This window comes from Vigna umbellata, chromosome 1, assembly GCF_029865625.1.
Source record: "Vigna umbellata cultivar VRB3 chromosome 1, Vumbellata_1.0, whole genome shotgun sequence".
Classification (NCBI taxonomy): Eukaryota; Viridiplantae; Streptophyta; class Magnoliopsida; order Fabales; family Fabaceae; genus Vigna; species Vigna umbellata.
The window spans coordinates 88,131,571-88,150,897 of NC_142165.1; the positions used below are offsets into that span (position 1 = coordinate 88,131,571).

General features: G+C 33.6%; 1 protein-coding gene and 1 pseudogene across 2 annotated transcripts; both read left to right on the plus strand.

The window, feature by feature from the left end:
• The first annotated feature begins 345 nt into the window (after positions 1-345).
• LOC124827393 (geranylgeranyl pyrophosphate synthase, chloroplastic) lies at positions 346-1,852 on the plus strand. The gene has a single exon (XM_047300439.2). It carries the CDS (start codon positions 639-641, stop codon positions 1,731-1,733), a length of 1,095 nt encoding a protein of 364 aa, XP_047156395.1. The 5' UTR covers positions 346-638; the 3' UTR covers positions 1,734-1,852.
• Positions 1,853-15,174: 13,322 nt separating this feature from the next.
• LOC124827386 (putative apyrase 7) lies at positions 15,175-17,699 on the plus strand (annotated as a pseudogene). The gene is made up of 2 exons (XR_015783714.1): positions 15,175-16,624; positions 17,128-17,699. The product of XR_015783714.1 is annotated as a putative apyrase 7 (transcript).
• Positions 17,700-19,327: the final 1,628 nt, after the last annotated feature.

Here is a 19,327-nt window from a genome sequence, read left to right on the forward strand (position 1 = left end):
AATAGAAAGATAGCATATTATTTTATTATTTTCGTTTATAATTAAGAGTTGAAGGTTTCATAATTAATAATATAAAGCATTTTATACGTATTGATGAATGAGGAAATATAGGGATATTTAATGAACTGGTATTTGAAAAGAAGATGAATCAGTGATATTCATTCCCCTTTGCTGTGGTTTCTTGCAAGTATAGGATAAGTGGAATCACACGTCAAATAAAAGGAAATAAATTGGTTTAAAAGAAATGGAGAAAAAGTTGATGGAATTGACACGAGGCAGTGAAAGGAGGTGACAGAACATAAAGGGAGTGAAATGGAGGTAGGCAATAGATAGATATATAGATAGATGATAGTTGATGCTCTCTGCTGTTGTAGTTGAATCTCATCTCATATCCTAAGATCCGAATAACCAATCTAAAGTAATTGAGTAATTGGTGCAAGTGGAACGCTTTGCTTATCCACTCACCACTCACCACTCGCCATTCACCACCCCTTCTATTCTTTTTCCTTCGCCCACTCTCCTCCGTCCAACACTCGTTAAGCCACCCTAATGCAATGCATAAACTCTCATAGTTCTTACCAAAGCCCAAACCTTTCAATCTAACTCCCCTAACCAAACAGATTCTCACAACCCCCACCATGAGTGCCGTTAATTTTAACGCATGGCTACACCCCAGCTTCACCAGATCCAGATCCCCAACTTTTCTATTTCACGGCCTCACCAACTCCCCCATTCCCTCCTTCATCGTTACCAAACGCCCAAGAGATAAGCTTTGTTCCTCCTCGCCTTTCACAGTCTCCGCAGTGCTCACCAAAGAGGAGACTGTTGAGACGGAAGAGAAGCCGGCGTTTAACTTCAAGTCCTACATGGTCCAGAAAGCCGACGCCGTCAACCAGGCGCTTGACGACGCCGTTCCGCTCCGCGAGCCGCTGCGGATCCACGAGGCCATGCGCTACTCCCTCCTCGCCGGTGGGAAGCGCGTGCGTCCCGTCCTCTGCGTCGCCGCCTGTGAGCTCGTCGGAGGGGCCGCCGCCACCGCGATGCCCGCTGCCTGCGCCGTCGAGATGATCCACACCATGTCCCTCATCCACGATGACCTCCCCTGCATGGACAACGACGACCTCCGCCGCGGTAAGCCTACCAACCACAAGGTCTTCGGGGAGGACGTCGCTGTCCTCGCCGGCGACGCGCTCCTCGCATTTGCCTTCGAGCACATCGCCGGGGCCACCGTCGGTGCCTCCCCCCCTCGCATCGTCCGCGCCCTCGGAGAGCTCGCACGAGCCATCGGCGCCGAGGGACTCGTCGCCGGGCAGGTGGTCGACATCAAGTCCGAGGGGCTTGACGACGTTGGCCTCGAACGCTTGGAGTTCATCCATCTCCACAAGACGGCGGCCCTGCTGGAAGGCGCGGTGGTCCTTGGCGCCATCCTGGGCGGTGGAACCGACGAGGAGATTGAGAAATTGAGGAAGTTTGCCCGGTATATAGGGTTGTTGTTTCAGGTGGTTGATGACATTCTGGATGTTACGAAGTCTTCCCAGGAATTGGGGAAAACTGCGGGGAAGGATCTTGCGGCTGATAAGGTTACTTATCCCAAGCTTTTGGGGATTGAGAAGTCTAAGGAGTTTTCTGCCAAATTGAACAAAGATGCTCAGGATCAGCTTTCTGGCTTTGACCCTGTCAAGGCTGCTCCTTTAGTTGCTTTAGCCAATTACATTGCTTATAGGCAGAACTAGATTGTTGAACTGTGTCACAAATTAACAATTGTTTACAAAGTTTAGATTTATGAAGCCATTCTATATGCTTACTGCACTGCAGCTATGGATTATAATAATCCCCTTGCCCTTCCTCTTTCTGCCTTACTCGTCAATTTTGAATGATGAATAAGTATTATATACCTGTAATTTGTAATTAAGTATTATATCCTTTTTCGTATATAAGTGTAAAGGATTTTTATACTAATCACACATTGCGAAGTCTGTGACTTTCACATTGATTTGTTTCAAAGTCAATCTGGTTGTAAAAGTTTCACTTAGGTTCTGTATGTAGATTAGACTCAGTCTGTTTTTCATTTTTACTGCTTGTGAAGATTAGTTTTGGATGTTGAATATTTTGTCTCAGGAGTTAAACTAGTGAGATGAGTTTTGCCTGATCATGTAAATGTTTCTCTGATGGCTTTTGAGTGTTTAACTGATATGGAATAAAATGGAGCTTATTTTATTTTTTCCATTTGCTGTTGTCTTTGGTTGCCGTGTTGAGTTTGAGTCTGAAAAGAATTTGATTTGCGGATGCTGTGTTGGGATAATTGAAGCAATCAGTTTTCAGCAGAGAAGGAATAGTCAATCATGTCAGTGGAGGATGATGAAGCAATCAGTTTTATATTTAACTTTGGTTCATCTATTATATAATATATTATCGTAGGTATGCAATTAAGTGTCATCAAATGAAACACTTCTATCTTGTTGACTCCTTAATTTTTTAGATTCTTTTAAGCAAAATGACCGCATGAAATTTGCTATCCTGAAGACAAGTTTGTTCTTACTGCTTTTACAACATAAACCCGTATCAGATGCTCCACAATTGTGCAAGTTATTCAGATGCTGCAAAGAATGGAATTTTAAACTTATTAGTTTAAATTTGTTTTTTACAAATTAGTAAACAGAGCACGATTTCTAAATCAAGATCATCTGTTAATTGTGGCTGACTTTGAAGTTGTATTCTCACTGGATGTTACTGGAATGTATTGTTAGGCAACCAATGGAGTTTAGGTATACAACAAAATAAGTTATTGGTTAGTCTCTTGTTATATGACAAACAAAAATTTGAGTTTGTGTTGAAAGTGGTTATGAAAACGTAGTTATGAAAACGTAGTTTCTGAGGTGTCTTGGACAAAATTGCTTTGGAGAACTGATTGTATCTTCTGAGAAAGAAGCTGATTCGCGAGTCCTTTTGACTCTCGAGTAGTGGTGGAACCTTGTGCTTTTGGAGGCTATTAATTTATTCTCCAATCCATCCCTGGCACTTGGAAGCTATTAACTTAAAAAGTGTCTTTTATCTTGAATGTTAAGATTAATGGTGCACTATATGCCATTGATTGAACTTTATACTAATGTTAACCTTTCGGTCCGTGCATTTAAGCATTTAATTTTGTCATTGTTCATTAATATATATAATTTGGGTCTGTCTTGTCTATATGATAGTCTGATTCATTTGCAAAGGAGCTTGATTTGCATGAAGATAAAGTACAAGCTAATACATCCATCATGGACCAATTAGCACCTTACACAGCATGGACAACTTCTTCATTGAGTAGCAGACACAAGAGCGTTTTAATGCAGCACTGATTAGTGATTGGCATGACACGCCACGAGAAATTTTGATGTCTGCCTTTTTCACCAGTTTTGTGTTGCCAATAATGTCTCGTCAAGACCCCATATGTAACAACCTTATTCTTGGATTTTATGTATTTTGATACGTTGTCAAAATCTAGACATGAATTGAGGGAGCTTTTACGTTAATGTTATTGGATGATGCATAATTTATCGACATGCATCTCTCATTTTACACATTTATCTTTCATTTATTACATTATTTATTAAAATCAAATAAAAATGATAAGTTAATGATTTCGTAACTACCAACAACCCGCACTCCTTTCCCCTTGACTTTAAAATAAAATAACAAACAAATCAAAAAATAAAAGATATTCCAAAAACATATTCAATATTATTTAATCATAAAATATAATAAAAATAAAATTTATAAAATATATAAATATAAAATATTAACAAAAAAACTATATAAACTATTAACCAAAATAAATTAAATATACTAACATAATGTTTCATACATATATTTTTTAAACAAATTTAATACTATAAATAAATATAAAAAATACTAAATAATAAATAATATAAAGAAATACAATTTATAAATTTTAAACAAATTTAATTAAATATAATAAAAGAAACCCTAAAAAAGCAAGCGGCGTCGCTCCAAGTGCGGTCATCGTAAACCGTAGGTCAAAGTGCGACTAAAAGTGTAGCTATCAAACGCCAACCGCAGATCTAACAGCGGCGACCCGTCGCACGGTTCTCATCCCTCCCAACCGCAATTCCATGTGCGGCGACCGCAGTTCCATGTGCGGCGGCGCCTGATCCGCAATTCCAAGCGCGGTTAAGGCCCAGAGATCAGAGAGATAAAAACGAAACAAACACATATTTTATCACACTCAATGCATGACCTTAAGGAAATCTGCCCTTAAGTTAACTCTATGAGAAGAAGAAAATCTACACTGTTGCGCCAGAAGAACTTATAAACAAATGAAGTTGATAATGAGGGAGGAGGAGAGGAGTGCGGGAGGGAAAAAAATGTGAGCTTGAAATGAAATGCGACAAGGAGAGGCAAGGAGAGGAAGGAGTGTGGGGTTTACAAAATAATCTGAAATGCGGTAAGGCTAAACTCAGTTAGGAAGGGGTGTAGGAATGCTGCTTCAATTTAATCATTAAATGTGTTAGCTTTTTTAAAATAAAATATTCTTTCTGAGAATGGTAGAGTTGTAAATAAGAAAAGGAAAATGATACTTGAACAACCATTTTTGACAACATTTAGACACGCGCACACGTGTCTAAATTTGAGTGGTCCATTTTCATTTAATTTTTCCAACTGGACCACTCAAATTTAGACACGTGTGCGCGTGTCTAAATGTTGTCAAAAATGGTTGTTCAAGTGTCATTTTCCATAAGAAAAAGAAAGGAGATGAAGGATGATGTTGGTAAGGTCCATGTGATGCATTTTGACTAGACCAGCACTCCTATTTGTACTCCTATTTGTAGAAAAATGACAAAGTTCACAAGATGCACGTTGAACACAATTAAGAATAGAATGTAAACTATCACTTAAAATTTAAAAAGACTCGTTGACCAAAACTATTGGTAGAAATAGAAATGTCACCAACTTTTTAAATTGTATGATTATTGAATTAAATTTATTATAAATTTTAATTTTTTATGAAACTTAAATTTTTATCTATTGACTTTTTTATTTTATGATTTTTTATATATTTTAATCAATCATAGAATATATGTTAAATAATAAGATGCTAGTGGGCAACTAAGATAAGTGGCGTATACGAGGGGGACAGGTCTTCCAATCAATGTACCATTAATTCTTCAAAAAGATGGTTTACTGGGGCAATTAGACAAGACGACACGGATCACTAATTTTCCAATTTCTCAGTTTGTTAATTTGATTGTATTTTACTTTCAATATATTTATGCTTTCTAAAATAAAATAGCAAATTTGTGTTGTAATTTGTTAACTATGAGATTATGTAATTTATGTATAAATGTGGAAAAAGATTGAAATCATAAATATAACAACAATCATACAAAAATAAATCATGACATGTTTCTCTCTTCTTTTTTCTTTGTTTTGTTAATTTTTTTTATTACAAAATGTTTAATATGTTTTTTTTAGAAAATGTTTAACAAGACAAAAATTACAAAAATAGTTCACAAAACATTGGTTGGTTTGATTCAAATTTTTATAAAATTTAAATTCAAATTGTATATTTGATTAAAATGAGTATTTAATGAAAAAATAAATCAAACAAAACTGTGAATTCTTGTAATTAAGAATATCAAGCTAAGCTACCTTAAAGGCTAACCATAGACTTAAGCTTAAATAAGTCAAGTTAACTCAACTCAATTTTATTTTATTTTGTTGAGAAAAAATTTATAACTCTATTTCACCTATAATGGATTGATACGTTAAATAGATTTATTTATTTTACACATATTTTTTTCTCTTAACTTATTCCATATATTGATTGGATTACACTTAAAATGAATTTGCTAGTAACACAATTTGAATTTATTTTAAACTCTTGCCGTAATATTTCATACTATTTATATTTAAAAAAAAATTCTTTGTTAGTTCAAGACGTCCACTAGAAAAAGAAAATAGTTTAATTAATAATTTGTTTCTAAAGGTTGGTGTTATATTATCTTTTTTACATAATTAAATTTCAACATTTATTAAATAGGATTATTTAGTATTTTATTTTAAATTAAGGCTAACAGTTTGAAAGTATCATGTAACATCCTAAAAATACAGTATAAAACTATATAATAGAATAATCACATGTTAATAATACTACATATCAGTCTTACAAAAGATAGGACGTACGCTTATGGCCGAACGGCCTTACAAAATAACGAGAAAGTTAAAATTGTACAAATAAGCAATCTAGACCGAACGGTTTACAAAAGACCTATACCGAACGGTCATACAAAAGAAGAAGGTAAAAGATGATCGAACAATCATCGTACAAATAAACTAACTACTGACCGGACGGTTCTACTGTTCGGTCTTAACTTCTACCTCGACCAAACTTTCTTCTTCCAGCAGCTCTTTTCCTTCTGCTCACATCCACACGAATGATCATTGCGACATGACAATAACCAAACGTACAAAACGGACAAGATAGGAAAATAAGGTAAGTATGTAATTTAATTCATGTATCAGCATATATTTCACACAATCAATTAAACCAGATAAATCATTAACTCTTTCATGCAAAGCCTAACACTAGACTCTGACTGTCCGGACTGTATGAATTTTGTGTAGCTACGACGTCCGTGCACCCGGGTGATGTAGTAATTGGGATACCCTCAACAGCTGCCACCCGAGGTTAGTCCTATCTGTCCAAATTAACCATAAGGACTAGGACCTCCTGTCATTCCCACACATGACTTACCCTTCTCTACGTGAGAAACGAGTAATCGCGGAATATCAGGATGAACCGCCAGCTTAGCTTTATCCACATTCATACTTTACCAATTCCAATATCCATTCATGAGATATTCCTTCCCGGAATACTCTTTCATAACCAAAGTCATTTCATCCATATCATATTCCATCATCTTTCATTATTAAAATCTCAACTTAACCAATTTGAATAAAGATCCCGTAGGATACCAAATATCGAACGTTAGTTTTTAACCCAGAACAAGACTGAAAACTTGGAGTGAGACCGAGATGTCTCCAATTCAAAACAGATCAAATCGAGAGAGTTACTCACTTGTTTTGAAAGGGACCGAATACAATAATACTTCTCAGAGACCAATAGAATCGAACGTTATTTTCCAAGTGAGCCAATTTAATGAACTGACTCTTGAGAGTTCAAACCGAACACCGTAAAGCCTAGGCCGAGTACTAAGACTCTAGGCCGAAACCAATTGAGACAGATACTGTAAGACATCAAATTATAGTACTTGACGGAATCATATGAAGAAACCGATGCCAATAAATACTTAGCTTCTTAATGAGTTAAACATCAAGGAAACCGAATGTTAGTTGAAGATCGAGCACTGTAGAGAGCTAACGCTAGTGAGTTTGGACGAACGCTCTTACTATAAAGATAGATTACGGAAATGAGAACAAGCGCCTGATGTAAGACCGAACACTTACTTAGTACGAGCGCTTGGTATAAGACCGAGCACTACTTAGTACGAGCGCTTGGTGTAAGATCGAACACTACTTAACTTATAAAATAAAGGCTTGATAATTATAAGATATCATTTAACTAATGTTCAAGAATGAAGGAAATATACAAATACATATAGATATACTATATCTGAAGTTTATAATCAAATACCAAGGAACAAATATCCTTGGTTGAACGCTTAAGTACAAATATTACAGAACGAAACGAAGACGCTAGTCTTCAACTAGAATTCTCTCCAAATGAAAGAATTCAGTTCCAACGGAGTCCACAAGAAAACCGAACACTATATCGAACGAGCGTTGGTCTAATACCAAACACTTATTAAGAACGAATGCTACTGAGAACGAACACTTGTATAATTGAATGGTCAATACTGACTCTTGACAACATCCTTACCCATTTCATGGCTTTCATTAATCATTAATACTTTTAAACAACATACAACATTTCATCATCAACCAAATCATTAACACAATATCATTCCAGTTTCTCATCTCTTAGATTCACATACTCATACAGCCAACAATGCAGTAACAACCATATTTCATATTCATTCAACAATCAACGAACATGCATCCATTCAAAGCAACAAACTAAATCAAATTATATAAGCTTCCCTTACCTCTTAACGTGACCAAACGCTCACAGATATGGTTACTAGTTCACTTCTACAAATCCTTCTACCCTCAACGCTCGACAACTTCTGAAACTAACTCAAGTAAAGATCAAAACACTATCAGAATCACTCATTTTAGAAGAGCGATCAACACATGAAACCAGAACTTGGTTTGCATGTCCAGGAAATCACACGGCTGAGGGAGAGATGAACTTACCAGCTCGGAATCGAAAACTTATCGGTTCAAACGAACGCCCTCGACGCCGGGAATGCTCAGGTGTGGTCTGTTTGATGATCAGAGGAAGAAAAGAGTAAGATTTCGTAGAGAGAAGATGAAGAAATCTTAGAGAGAAGGAGGAGAAGAATGGAGTTTCAGAAGGTTGAAGAAGATGGTTTGCATGTAGAGAGTGGCGTGAATTTTGAAAACTTTGAGTTTTACTCCTACCGTCAAAGCCAAACGGCCACTCCACTGCTCACACTTGTCTTCCACTTTCTGTTTTCCAGCTCCCCTTCCTCGACACTTGTCTTCCACTCAGCTGGGGTTTTGAGTGGCTTTTCAATGGTTCTGACATATCATATGTTAAAATCTATATTTTTTTTTACTTTGAAACCCCTTTAATTTTATTATTTTTTTTTCTCCCTTCACATTTTTTTCATCTCCCTCCACACTTTACTATGTTTTTCATTGTATATTCGTTTTGCACCATTTCTAGATAATAGAACATCATCTATCAAAGGACACTTTTTCCAATTAGAAGTCCTAAATAATCCTCTCACGAAATCTCTCACCCCATATAAGAATTAACTCCAGAAAAAAAATTAAAAATAAAAGTTGTGGGAGTTGGAGGAAGTTGAGAGGAGGTAGAGAGAGAGAGAAAAATTAAAAAAAAAAATCATAGAAGTTTCAAGAAAATGATCTAGATTTTAACGTATAACACTTCCAATTAGTATTAACATCAATCCAATAAAACAAAACAAATTGACTCTATTTATTGAGACCTAGTTGAATAAAAAAAAATATAAGAACAAAATACAACATCATTGTATCACAAGAGTATTTTTTTTTTTTCAATTCAAAGTCCTAAATATTCCTCACTCGAAATCTTTCACCCTATGTTATAATTAACTCCAGAAAATAAAAAGAAGCAAACTTTGCAACGTAAAATGTGGAGGAAGGTGGGAAAGGTGAAGGAAGGTGGAGAAAGGAGGAGGAATAGAAAAGCAAACAAAACAATCATATGGGTTCCAAAATACAAGATTATCCATATTTTAACATGTAACACTTTCAAATAATGTTAAAACTAATTTAATGGAACAAACCAAAGTGGCTTTATGTATCCAATATTAAGATTCAATTGAATAAAAAAATACAAGGAATAAATAAAACATCGTGACATCCAAGGGTACTATTTTTCCAATTCAAAATCCTAAATATTCCTCACTCGAAATATTTCACCCCATGTAATAATTAACTTGAGAAAATTAAAAAAATTAAAACTTTTCAACATAAAACGTAATGAGAGGTAGAAGGAGGTGGGACAATGTGGAGGAAGGTGGAAGAAGGTGAATGGAGAAAGAAAAAAAAAACAAAAGAAAAATTAGAAAGGTTTCAAATATAGCGAGTTAAAAAAATTCGAACCTGGTTCGACCCACCACGGGTTGGTGGGTTAAACGGGTTAACTCACTTAATTATAAGTTTTTTTAAATAAAAAAAATTATAATTTTTTTTAATTCAAATCTAAATAAAACAAATAAGTTTTGAATATGGATAACTTTTGTATCACTTATCCATTTATAATATTAGAGTCTTAAATAGTAAATCTATAATATTTTTCTCTCTTGAAACATCTTTTTCTTATCTCCATTTACAATATAATAAAAAATGTTAACTAATAATATTAAAACACAAAATAATAAATAATTAAATTAAATTAGGTGGATTAGTGAGTCATTGGCTCACCACGGGTTCAACCTAGATTCTAAGTGAGTCGGGTTGAAAACTAACCCACATAAAAAAATTATATTTTTTTTCAACTCAACCCGGCTCAAACTCGTGTTGAGCCGGACTGATTCGCGGGTTACAACCCATTTTGACAGTATTAAATTATATCAATAATATGTTGATAATTCAATATATATATATATATATATATATATATATGAAAATGATACTTGAACAACCATTTTTGACAACATTTAGACACGCGCACACGTGTCAAAATCTGAGTGGTCCATTTTCATTTAATTTTTCCAACTGGACCACTCAGATTTTGACACGTGTGCGCGTGTCTAAATGTTGTCAAAAATGGTTGTTCAAGTGTCATTTTCCATATATATATATATATATCTATATATATATATATATATATATATATATATATATATATATATATATATATATATATACCTGGAGGTAAATTACCTTTGTGTACCTTATTATTTAGGTTATTACCTAGTTGATTATCTCTTTTTATATTAGGAATGCAATTTTATTTTAGAAATGTTTAGATTAATAATAAATATAATATAGATTGAAGTATTATTATCTTGGAAAAATTGAAATGATACTTACAACCTAAATCTAACATGATCTCAGTTCACATGACTGTTCCAACTATGAATCCGATGGTCCCAATTCCAAACAATAAATAAAATATCAAAATTAGTGTGAATTATTATATTTTAAATGCATATAAAGAGAAAAGAAAAAAAATCCAGAGAAGCTAAATTGGACTTATATATTTTCCTCGTCAATATGTTTCTTAGTATTTTTATATTTTTTTTTTCTATTTATTTTACTGAACAGGCCCACGCTAATATTGTTTCCAATACCTTTAATGTTTTGCACCGTAAGCTTAGTCAACCTTCACCTTTAATAGTTAAATATGTAACTATTTCCCTTAAATAAAATAAAATTTAGTTTCTGACTCACGCCATTTGGTCAAGCAAGTTTAACTTCTCTTTAATAACAGTAATGGTAAGACTTGACATGCTTCTAAATTAGTTCATAGAAATCCTTGAAACCTTTTTGTTGTAATATCTTTTCAATTATTTTCTTATTTGTATTGATAATTTATTTTCAACTATTGATGATTTCACTAAGCATATTTGTATTTATCTTTTGAAATATACTGTGGACTACATTTACACTTTAATATTCATGTGATATGTTTTTAATTACCATAATCTCAGTTAAAATCATAATGATTAAAAATTAAATACATTTTTTTATTATAATGATCATAACATATTTAATAAAATTTTGTGTGGAATCCTAAAACAAATTTTCGTCTAACACGTAGAAGTTAAAATTGTCAAAAATGAAAGTTAGAAATCATTATCTTTTAAATAAAGTCTAAATAAGTAATATCAAGTTGGTGTATAGAATTTATTTTATTTATATACATTTATCATCACTTTTATCCTATTTAAAAGGGGAATCACAAACATGTTATCCAAATAAAAAGGAATCATTAAATTATTATCCTATATTAATTTGTAATTAGTAAACCTAAAATCTTATTTGATAACTAAGCAGGAACACAGAACATAAATTCATCCCAACTCTTCATACTCATACTTATAGTACATGTGTCTGACTTCTCGTATTCGTTGTTATGCTTGTCTCACACCTAATATTTGTGTCCGTTTTAAATTATTAAAACATTTATAAAAGTAACCTAATAAACTTATCTTTATTATGTTGTCTTGTTCTTAATTTTGTTTAATTTGAAAGACCCATATTATTTGTTGTCACATAATTTTCTCATTTTCTTTTAGTTGTTTAATTTGTTCAATATTCACAAAGATTATGTTAAATATATTATTTCTTCCGCCACAAATTTGATTACACTTTTTTTATTTGATTTGGTTTTGTTAGAAATTATCTCGTGTTTTTCATTAATATGATAGTATCAATATATACATTAAAACAAGAGGAATGGTAGCATATGATTATGGATCTTATGATTGTGAATCACTATGATTATGGATCCTATTCAGATGAGTGATTTCTAATAATTATTTACAAGAAAAATATCTGATATGTATTTATTTACGTTATCTAAGAGGTTCAATGCTCCGTTCACTTGAACGTATTGTACTGTAGATGAGATTTAAGAAGATGGAAAAACGAGATTTTTTATGTTCACTTTAGAGGAAATGAAGGTGATGCTGCGGATTTTATGTTCATCAACTCACATTTCTCGTATTAGCAAAGATTTGACTAGAAGTGTACTTTTATTATATTACCCCTATGTTTTAATAATAATAATAATAATAATATAATTTTTTTTCATTTTAAAAATTAATTTTTATTTTTTTCTCTTCTTATAATAATTTTTACAATTATATATAATATTAACAATTACAATTTTATATTACTTTTATTATTAAGGGTATTTTGGTAATCTTCAATTTTTATCAATTAAACAATTTTTTTTAATTTGTCACATGGTCAAATTGTACACTAATTTTCACAAACTTTATTTATAAATTCACTCTCACTCACCTCTAAATCTCTTCAAACAAACAACAATCAATTCACTCTCAAATTCATCCACTTACTCTTTTCCAAATCAATCATTTAAAGTAAACACACCCTAAATGGTATAATATATATTAGGAAAAAATATTTTCATTAAATCAAACAGTTGTTGAAATATATATTTAATTATTTTTATTTAATGTTTTTTTACATGAGATTATTTAAATTGAAATTTTAAATATTCAATTGTATAAATTAAATCTTGTTAATATCAAATTTTCTATACCTATTATTTGATATATACTAATAAAGATGAGACAAAAATTTATACTCTTAAAAACAAAAATGAAACAAATATAAAAATAAGGATGTCAATAAATTTTTATTTAAAAAGTAAAGATATATATATATATATATATATATATATATATATATATATATATATATATATATAATTAATCTTAAACTCATCATATAAAGAAGTATGACTTTGTAATAAACAATTAATAATCTAATAAAGCAATTGTATAGAAAATGTTTACATTTGATTTCACATTAAGTTAAATATAAAATCATGATCACATCCAAACGTGAAATTCATCATTTGTAAACCAATTACCAACTAAAATCGTTAAAGGAAACTAATAGGATGAATAAATATATAATTTGCACAAAGGGTTAAGATGCATAAAGATGGAAAGTGAAAAGTGTAGACAATGTGGGAAGGGTTAAGGTTGAATGTAATGAAAATGAAAAGAAAAATATATAAATGACCTGAATTGTATTTGAATGATTGAACTGTAACTTTTTTTAAGAAAAAAGGAAAACGACAATTGAGTATATAATGAACACTAACAAAAAAATGTCAATCAGTAATATTCTCATAAATTATTTTAATAGTCGATTGTACATGTTACTATAGTTTCTTATTATGTATCTGCATAGTAACCATATGACAATTATTTTGAAATAGTAAATCTATGTGTATGTTATGTCATTAATAAATAATTACAAAATATAAATTATTTAAAAAAAAAATTATCTGTCATGAGAAATACATTTTTTTTCACTAAACATAACGAAATAGTGATTTTTTCCAAAAAGAGAAAAAAAAGAAAAAAAGGGGTAAGTTTTATTGTGTTTGTATGTTTAAAAATTATTAGTTATTTTCGTGGACTATAAAATTATAAATATGTGTAAGTATAATATTCGCTTTTCGGTAATATGAGATCTTGTTAAAAATGTGATTTATGGTTTAGAATTTTGTTATTTGGCTTAATACCTCTTTTTGTTCCTCGAAATGTTTAATTTCGTCAAGTTGTGAAAAAAGTGTCCAATTTAATCCTTTTTGGTCACGGCGTTAAATATTTAACGATCCTGCTGACAGCGTGGACTGATGTGTGCAACGTGGCTTTTTTCCTTCGTAACGTGACAATGACAGTGTTTTTCATTAACTGAGAACGTGGCAGTGGGCAGTGATTAAAATTCTGAGTGTTAGGGTTTGGTTTGGGTAATTCGAAATCGCGATTTGGGGATAAGCATTTTGGAGGGATAAGCATTTTGGAGGGATAATTCATTAAATAAAGTGTTAGGGTTTGGTTTCCTCCGAATTGGTCTTTGAGGATTAGGAATGGGTTCCCAAGGGTGTTTTTCGTTTTCGAAAAGGTGGGTCAAAGGATCTTCTCGTTCGTCCCATGGTGGTGCTTGTAGGGGAGGTGGGTTAATCCCTACTTGTTACTGTGGTGATATTGCAGTAATCAAAGTGGCCAGAACTACGAAGAATGCTGGGAGAAATTTTTGGGGTTGTCCTCATTACAAGGTTTGAAGTATACCCTTCTCAGTTAATGTTTTCTTGAGTTGATTTGATGCATTTGTTCATAGATTCCCTAACATGGTGAATAACAGGGTGGATCTTCAATTGGGAGCTGCTGTAACTTTTTCAAGTGGTGTTGTGAAGACAACGTGGATGAAAAAGATTGCACAATTCTGAAGAGAATAAGTGAGCTGGAAAATGCAGTGAAGGATTTGCAGAAAATGCAGAAAATGATGAAGTTGTTAGTTGTAGCTTTGTGTGTGTATTGTGGTTGACCTTGTAATTTTCAAGTTGTGTTTAGGTTGATTTAGTTAGATCGTGAATTTGGGTGTTTGTTATAAGTTGGCTTAATACCTGTTATGTATTTGGATGCTTGAAAAAAGTACGTTGACAATGAGAAGGTGTTTTGGTTTAACATCAGTTATCCCAAATCGCGATTTCGAATTACCCAAACCAAACCCTAACACTCAGAATTTTAATCACTGCCCACTGCCACGTTCTTCGTTAATGAAAAACACTGTCACTGCCACGTTACGAAGGTAAACAGCCACGTTGCACACATCTGTCCACACTGTCAACTGGATCGTTAAATAATTAACGCTGTGACCAAAAAGAATTGAACACTTTTTACACAACTTGAAACCAAATTGAACTTTTTGAGAAAGGTAGGACGAAATTGAACCTTTCCCTTAAAAAAAAAATATTAAGCCTTGTTATTTTAACACTAACAAAATCTCGTTAAAAACCAAAACCTTCCCAGGATCGAGTCACGAAGCAATCTCAAAAGAAAAGAGATTTGAAAGTTGCGGAGTATCGTGATCATAGCCACTTCAGTAGCAGTTTTTGAGTTTTCCAAATTCCATCAGATAATTTCGGATCAAACTACAGCAACTCTACAGCCACAGCTCTGGTAAATTCATCTTCTATTATGCACTCAGTAGTAGCTGCTACAACAAGTGAAGTAGATCTCATCTCAACCAAGTACGCGTTTTCCTCAACCCGATTTTGGAACTCGATTAAAAGGGGTTTTCATATGACTATTACATCATTTTTCTGATGGAAGTCCCCAAATCCCCTTCCAAATACAAGCGAATCGCCAAACACAAATGGCTTATAAAATTCGGTTTAGTAATTTTGGTGATGCTGCTATTGTTTCTGGGTTTTTATCTCGAGTCAGAAACCAGAAAACTCAATGCGAACCGGAAAACACAAATGGGTATTACACTGTGGTTGTGGATTGTGGAAGCACTGGGACACGGGTGAATGTGTATGAGTGGATGGTAGGGGTGAAAGGAGCAATCAAAGGGAACTTGCCAGTGTTGCTGCACTCCTATCCTGATAATACAACGAAGAGGAGTTCACTTTGGAAAGGTTCTTGTCAATATCACTGTATGCAAACTGAACCCGGGTTACACAACTTTATTAATGATTCTTTAGGAGTGAGACAGGCTTTGGAGCCCTTGATTGTGTGGGCGGAGCAAGTGGTGCCGCGAGAAATGCGCGGCAATACTCCTGCTTTTGTCTTGGCTACTGCTGGGTTGAGGGGGCTCGCCTTGGAGGACGCTGATAGGGTATTGGGAGATATTGAGGCTGTTGTGAAAGGCCATAGCTTTATGAGGAGCAAGGGTTGGATAAGGGTTTTGAGTGGGAAGGAGGAAGCTTATTATGGCTGGGTGGCTTTGAACTACAGAATGGGCACCTTTGATGAGAACTATCCCAAGTCTCCCACTTTGGGACTTGTTGATATTGGGGGCTCGTCGTTGCAGATTGTGGCAGAGATAGATGTTGCTGGTGATGATGTGCATGTGATGAAATCAAGGCTCGGATGAATGGAGCATCGGATTATGGCATATTCATTTCCTGCGTTTGGCCTAAATGAAGCGTTTGATAGGACAGTTCTTATGCTCAGAAACAATCAAGGTGAGGAAAGAACTGCCAGTATCGCTGACCTCAAACATCCTTGTCTGTTATCAACTTATGTACAAAACTATACATGCCATTCTTGCTCTGCATTGGCTTCCATTTATGAGAAAAATCACAGCCAAGACCAGGAAAGTGAACTTTATTCTTTACGTCTTACTGGAGAACCTAATTGGGAGCAATGCAAAGAACTAGCTATTGGTGCTGCTATGAACCCGAGTTCCAAAGTGTCACATCTGACAGTTAGCAGAAATTGCCAAGCTAGTTTAGTTTCTGGTACTGGTAAGGGTATAATCATTTGTTTGCATTGTAGTTTTCTTATTTTATTAATTCACGCCTTACAATTTTTATGAAATTTTCTCTTGGTCTTCTTGAAGTCTGTTGAATATACATGTTAATGGAAACTTATAATAATTTCAGCATGGCAAATTTTTAGCAGTTGGTTTGGTTTGTACCCGGTGGCTATATGTAGTTACTTTCATTTTTTCAACCTCTCACCCGTTCTCCAAAACGCTACTTTGTAAAATCGTAAAAATGAAAAGTAGATCAAACAATAAAGAAACATTATTGCATCCTCTCTATGATCATACCAAAAAATTTACTTGTTGATTGTGTGAAACTATATCACTTTTGATGACTAAGGTTGTCATACAGTCCACCTTTTCTCTATGTGTTGACATTGCACAGCCCTAGCTCCCTGATAACATGGAAGAAAGGGTGGTTAAAAGTTTTGTTTCTATTATGTGCTGGTAGGAACTTACTGTGTTTCATTACGTACCTTGCAGGCACTGATATACTTAATTTAACAGCTGTTGCACAACCAGCCAAGTTTCATGCGTTGTCTGGTTTCTTTTTTGTCTACAACAAGCTAAATTTGAGCCCAAGAACCAACTTAACAATGGTTTGGGAGTCAGGCAAACAAATATGTTCAAATTTATGGTCTTGTTTGAGCAGTGTTTCTGAAAATCCAAATTATGCTGGACAATTTTGTTTCTAGGTGGCTTATATGGCATCATTGATTGATTATGGTCTCTGTCTTGGTGATGTTGAAGTGGTATTTGGCCCAGGTGACATTTCGTGGACTTTAGGAGCTGCATTAATTGAAGGGAAATTTTTGTGGTTAAACAGTACAAGCTACGAAACCCATGCTATTATTTCAACTTTAAAGAATGTCAAGGTCACGTCTTCTCCTACTGTTCTATTTGCTGTACTCGTATTACTTTCATTGATTGTTTATTGTAGTCAAATTAAGCTACCAATGCCAAGTAGAAGGGATTCTGCTTCTGGCTCATCTTTGCCATCTTATACTCCTGTAAGACGTCGATCTAACTAATAATATTTCGGCATTTTTCTGTCAGTCCTTTGCATAATTCATTTTTGAAGAATGACATGACATTGGAAGTTCTAGAAATCAATGTTTATTTACTTTGACTCACTCAATTTTAAAACTGACACTTTAATAGGAGGAAACCAACATTGTCCCCAATGTTTTGGTACCAATTGCACAATATTAATGAAAAATAGTTGAGGGATTGTCATGTATTGGCAGTTTCATTTTCAGTTGATGTAACCTGAGTATTTTATGAAACCTAAAAGCCATCCAAGTCATATTTGGGGAATTCTGAAATGAAGAATATGACTTGAGAAGTCAAAAATATGTTCTCAATATGAATATTTGTCTATCATTCGGTGCTTGTACAATCTTAACATTTGATATTAATGACTTACCTTGCCTGTATAAATTATTGTTTGAACATCAAAATAGAAGAAATAAGTATAATATAATTGTATTATAAATATACTTGCTATAAACATTCTAAATTCCTTTAATTGATATTTCTTTTGCTCATTCCTCTTTTTTTTTTTTTCTTGATTTTTATGGGTCACTGGTGGATCCAGGGACTGAGATAGTAAAAGATAGCTTTCACAGGCTGCTAACTCCTTTGGCCTCTAGACTGACCAGTTAAAGTTTTTTCCATAGGCAAAGAGAAATTTTAAATAAAACAGTAGCATTGATAACATAAGATATGCTATGAGTGCAGGGAATAAACGCACCCAAGAATTCTGAGGTGCGTACATCTTCTTGTTCACTACCATCATATATTACCGAAGACAAACCCCACCCCTACATGAACTGACTAGTTAGAGTTAACTTTAAAGCAATGTTATATGGAAGAGAGAAAAACGAAGAAACTTAACACGTTGTAATATGTTGACTGTAGTTGAAGACATTTAGCTATGAATTCATGTTATTTTGTGAAGGAATGCTACTACCAGTCTTTTCTAAACGCTTTCTTTTATTTAGAAAAATTCACAGGCATGTCATCATTAAATGATGTAGGTCCCTCGCTTTATTTGGTAGGTCACACTCCCATGAACATATGTGTGTTGAAAAGAGCATGCTATTAATGTCTCTCTTTTATTGTAGTGCTTCTTGTTTGATTTAGTACTTTTATTTTATAATCATATCTACTTGATTCTTGGCTGCATTTGATTCCAATTCTTGGCTGCATTGAATTAACCCGTGAAACCTGATCTTACGAGGCAACATATTATACTCATCAAGGGCAAATTTAGCGTTCCGATGGCTACTTGAAGTTTGGACCTTTTATTTTTTTCTTCCTCCAATCCTATCATTAACATTGAATTTAACAAAGAATAAGCTTTCACAAACTAGGACAATATATGAGAGACATAATTGCAGTGACTCAACTTGTAAATCTTGTCATTCGTGTCGCATATTCTCAAACATAATTGAGGTTGGGACCTGCAAAACTAGATCACCTCCTTGAGAAATGACCCTCAACTTGATCGACCTACTGGTTCGATTCTGGTTATCACAAGAAATTAATCTCACTTTATAATTTTCTTAACGCTAAAGATGTTTTTCATAAATTATGGTCTAATTTCTTTATGGGCTTGGTTGGGTTGGTTTAAAATCTGTTAAGAAATTGGTTTGAGTTAATTACTTAAACTAGACTAACT

Bases quoted from the DNA above. Each gene is read 5' to 3' on its own strand.
- LOC124827393 (XM_047300439.2), top strand. From the start codon at position 639: ATGAGTGCCGTTAATTTTAACGCATGGCTACACCCCAGCTTCACCAGA.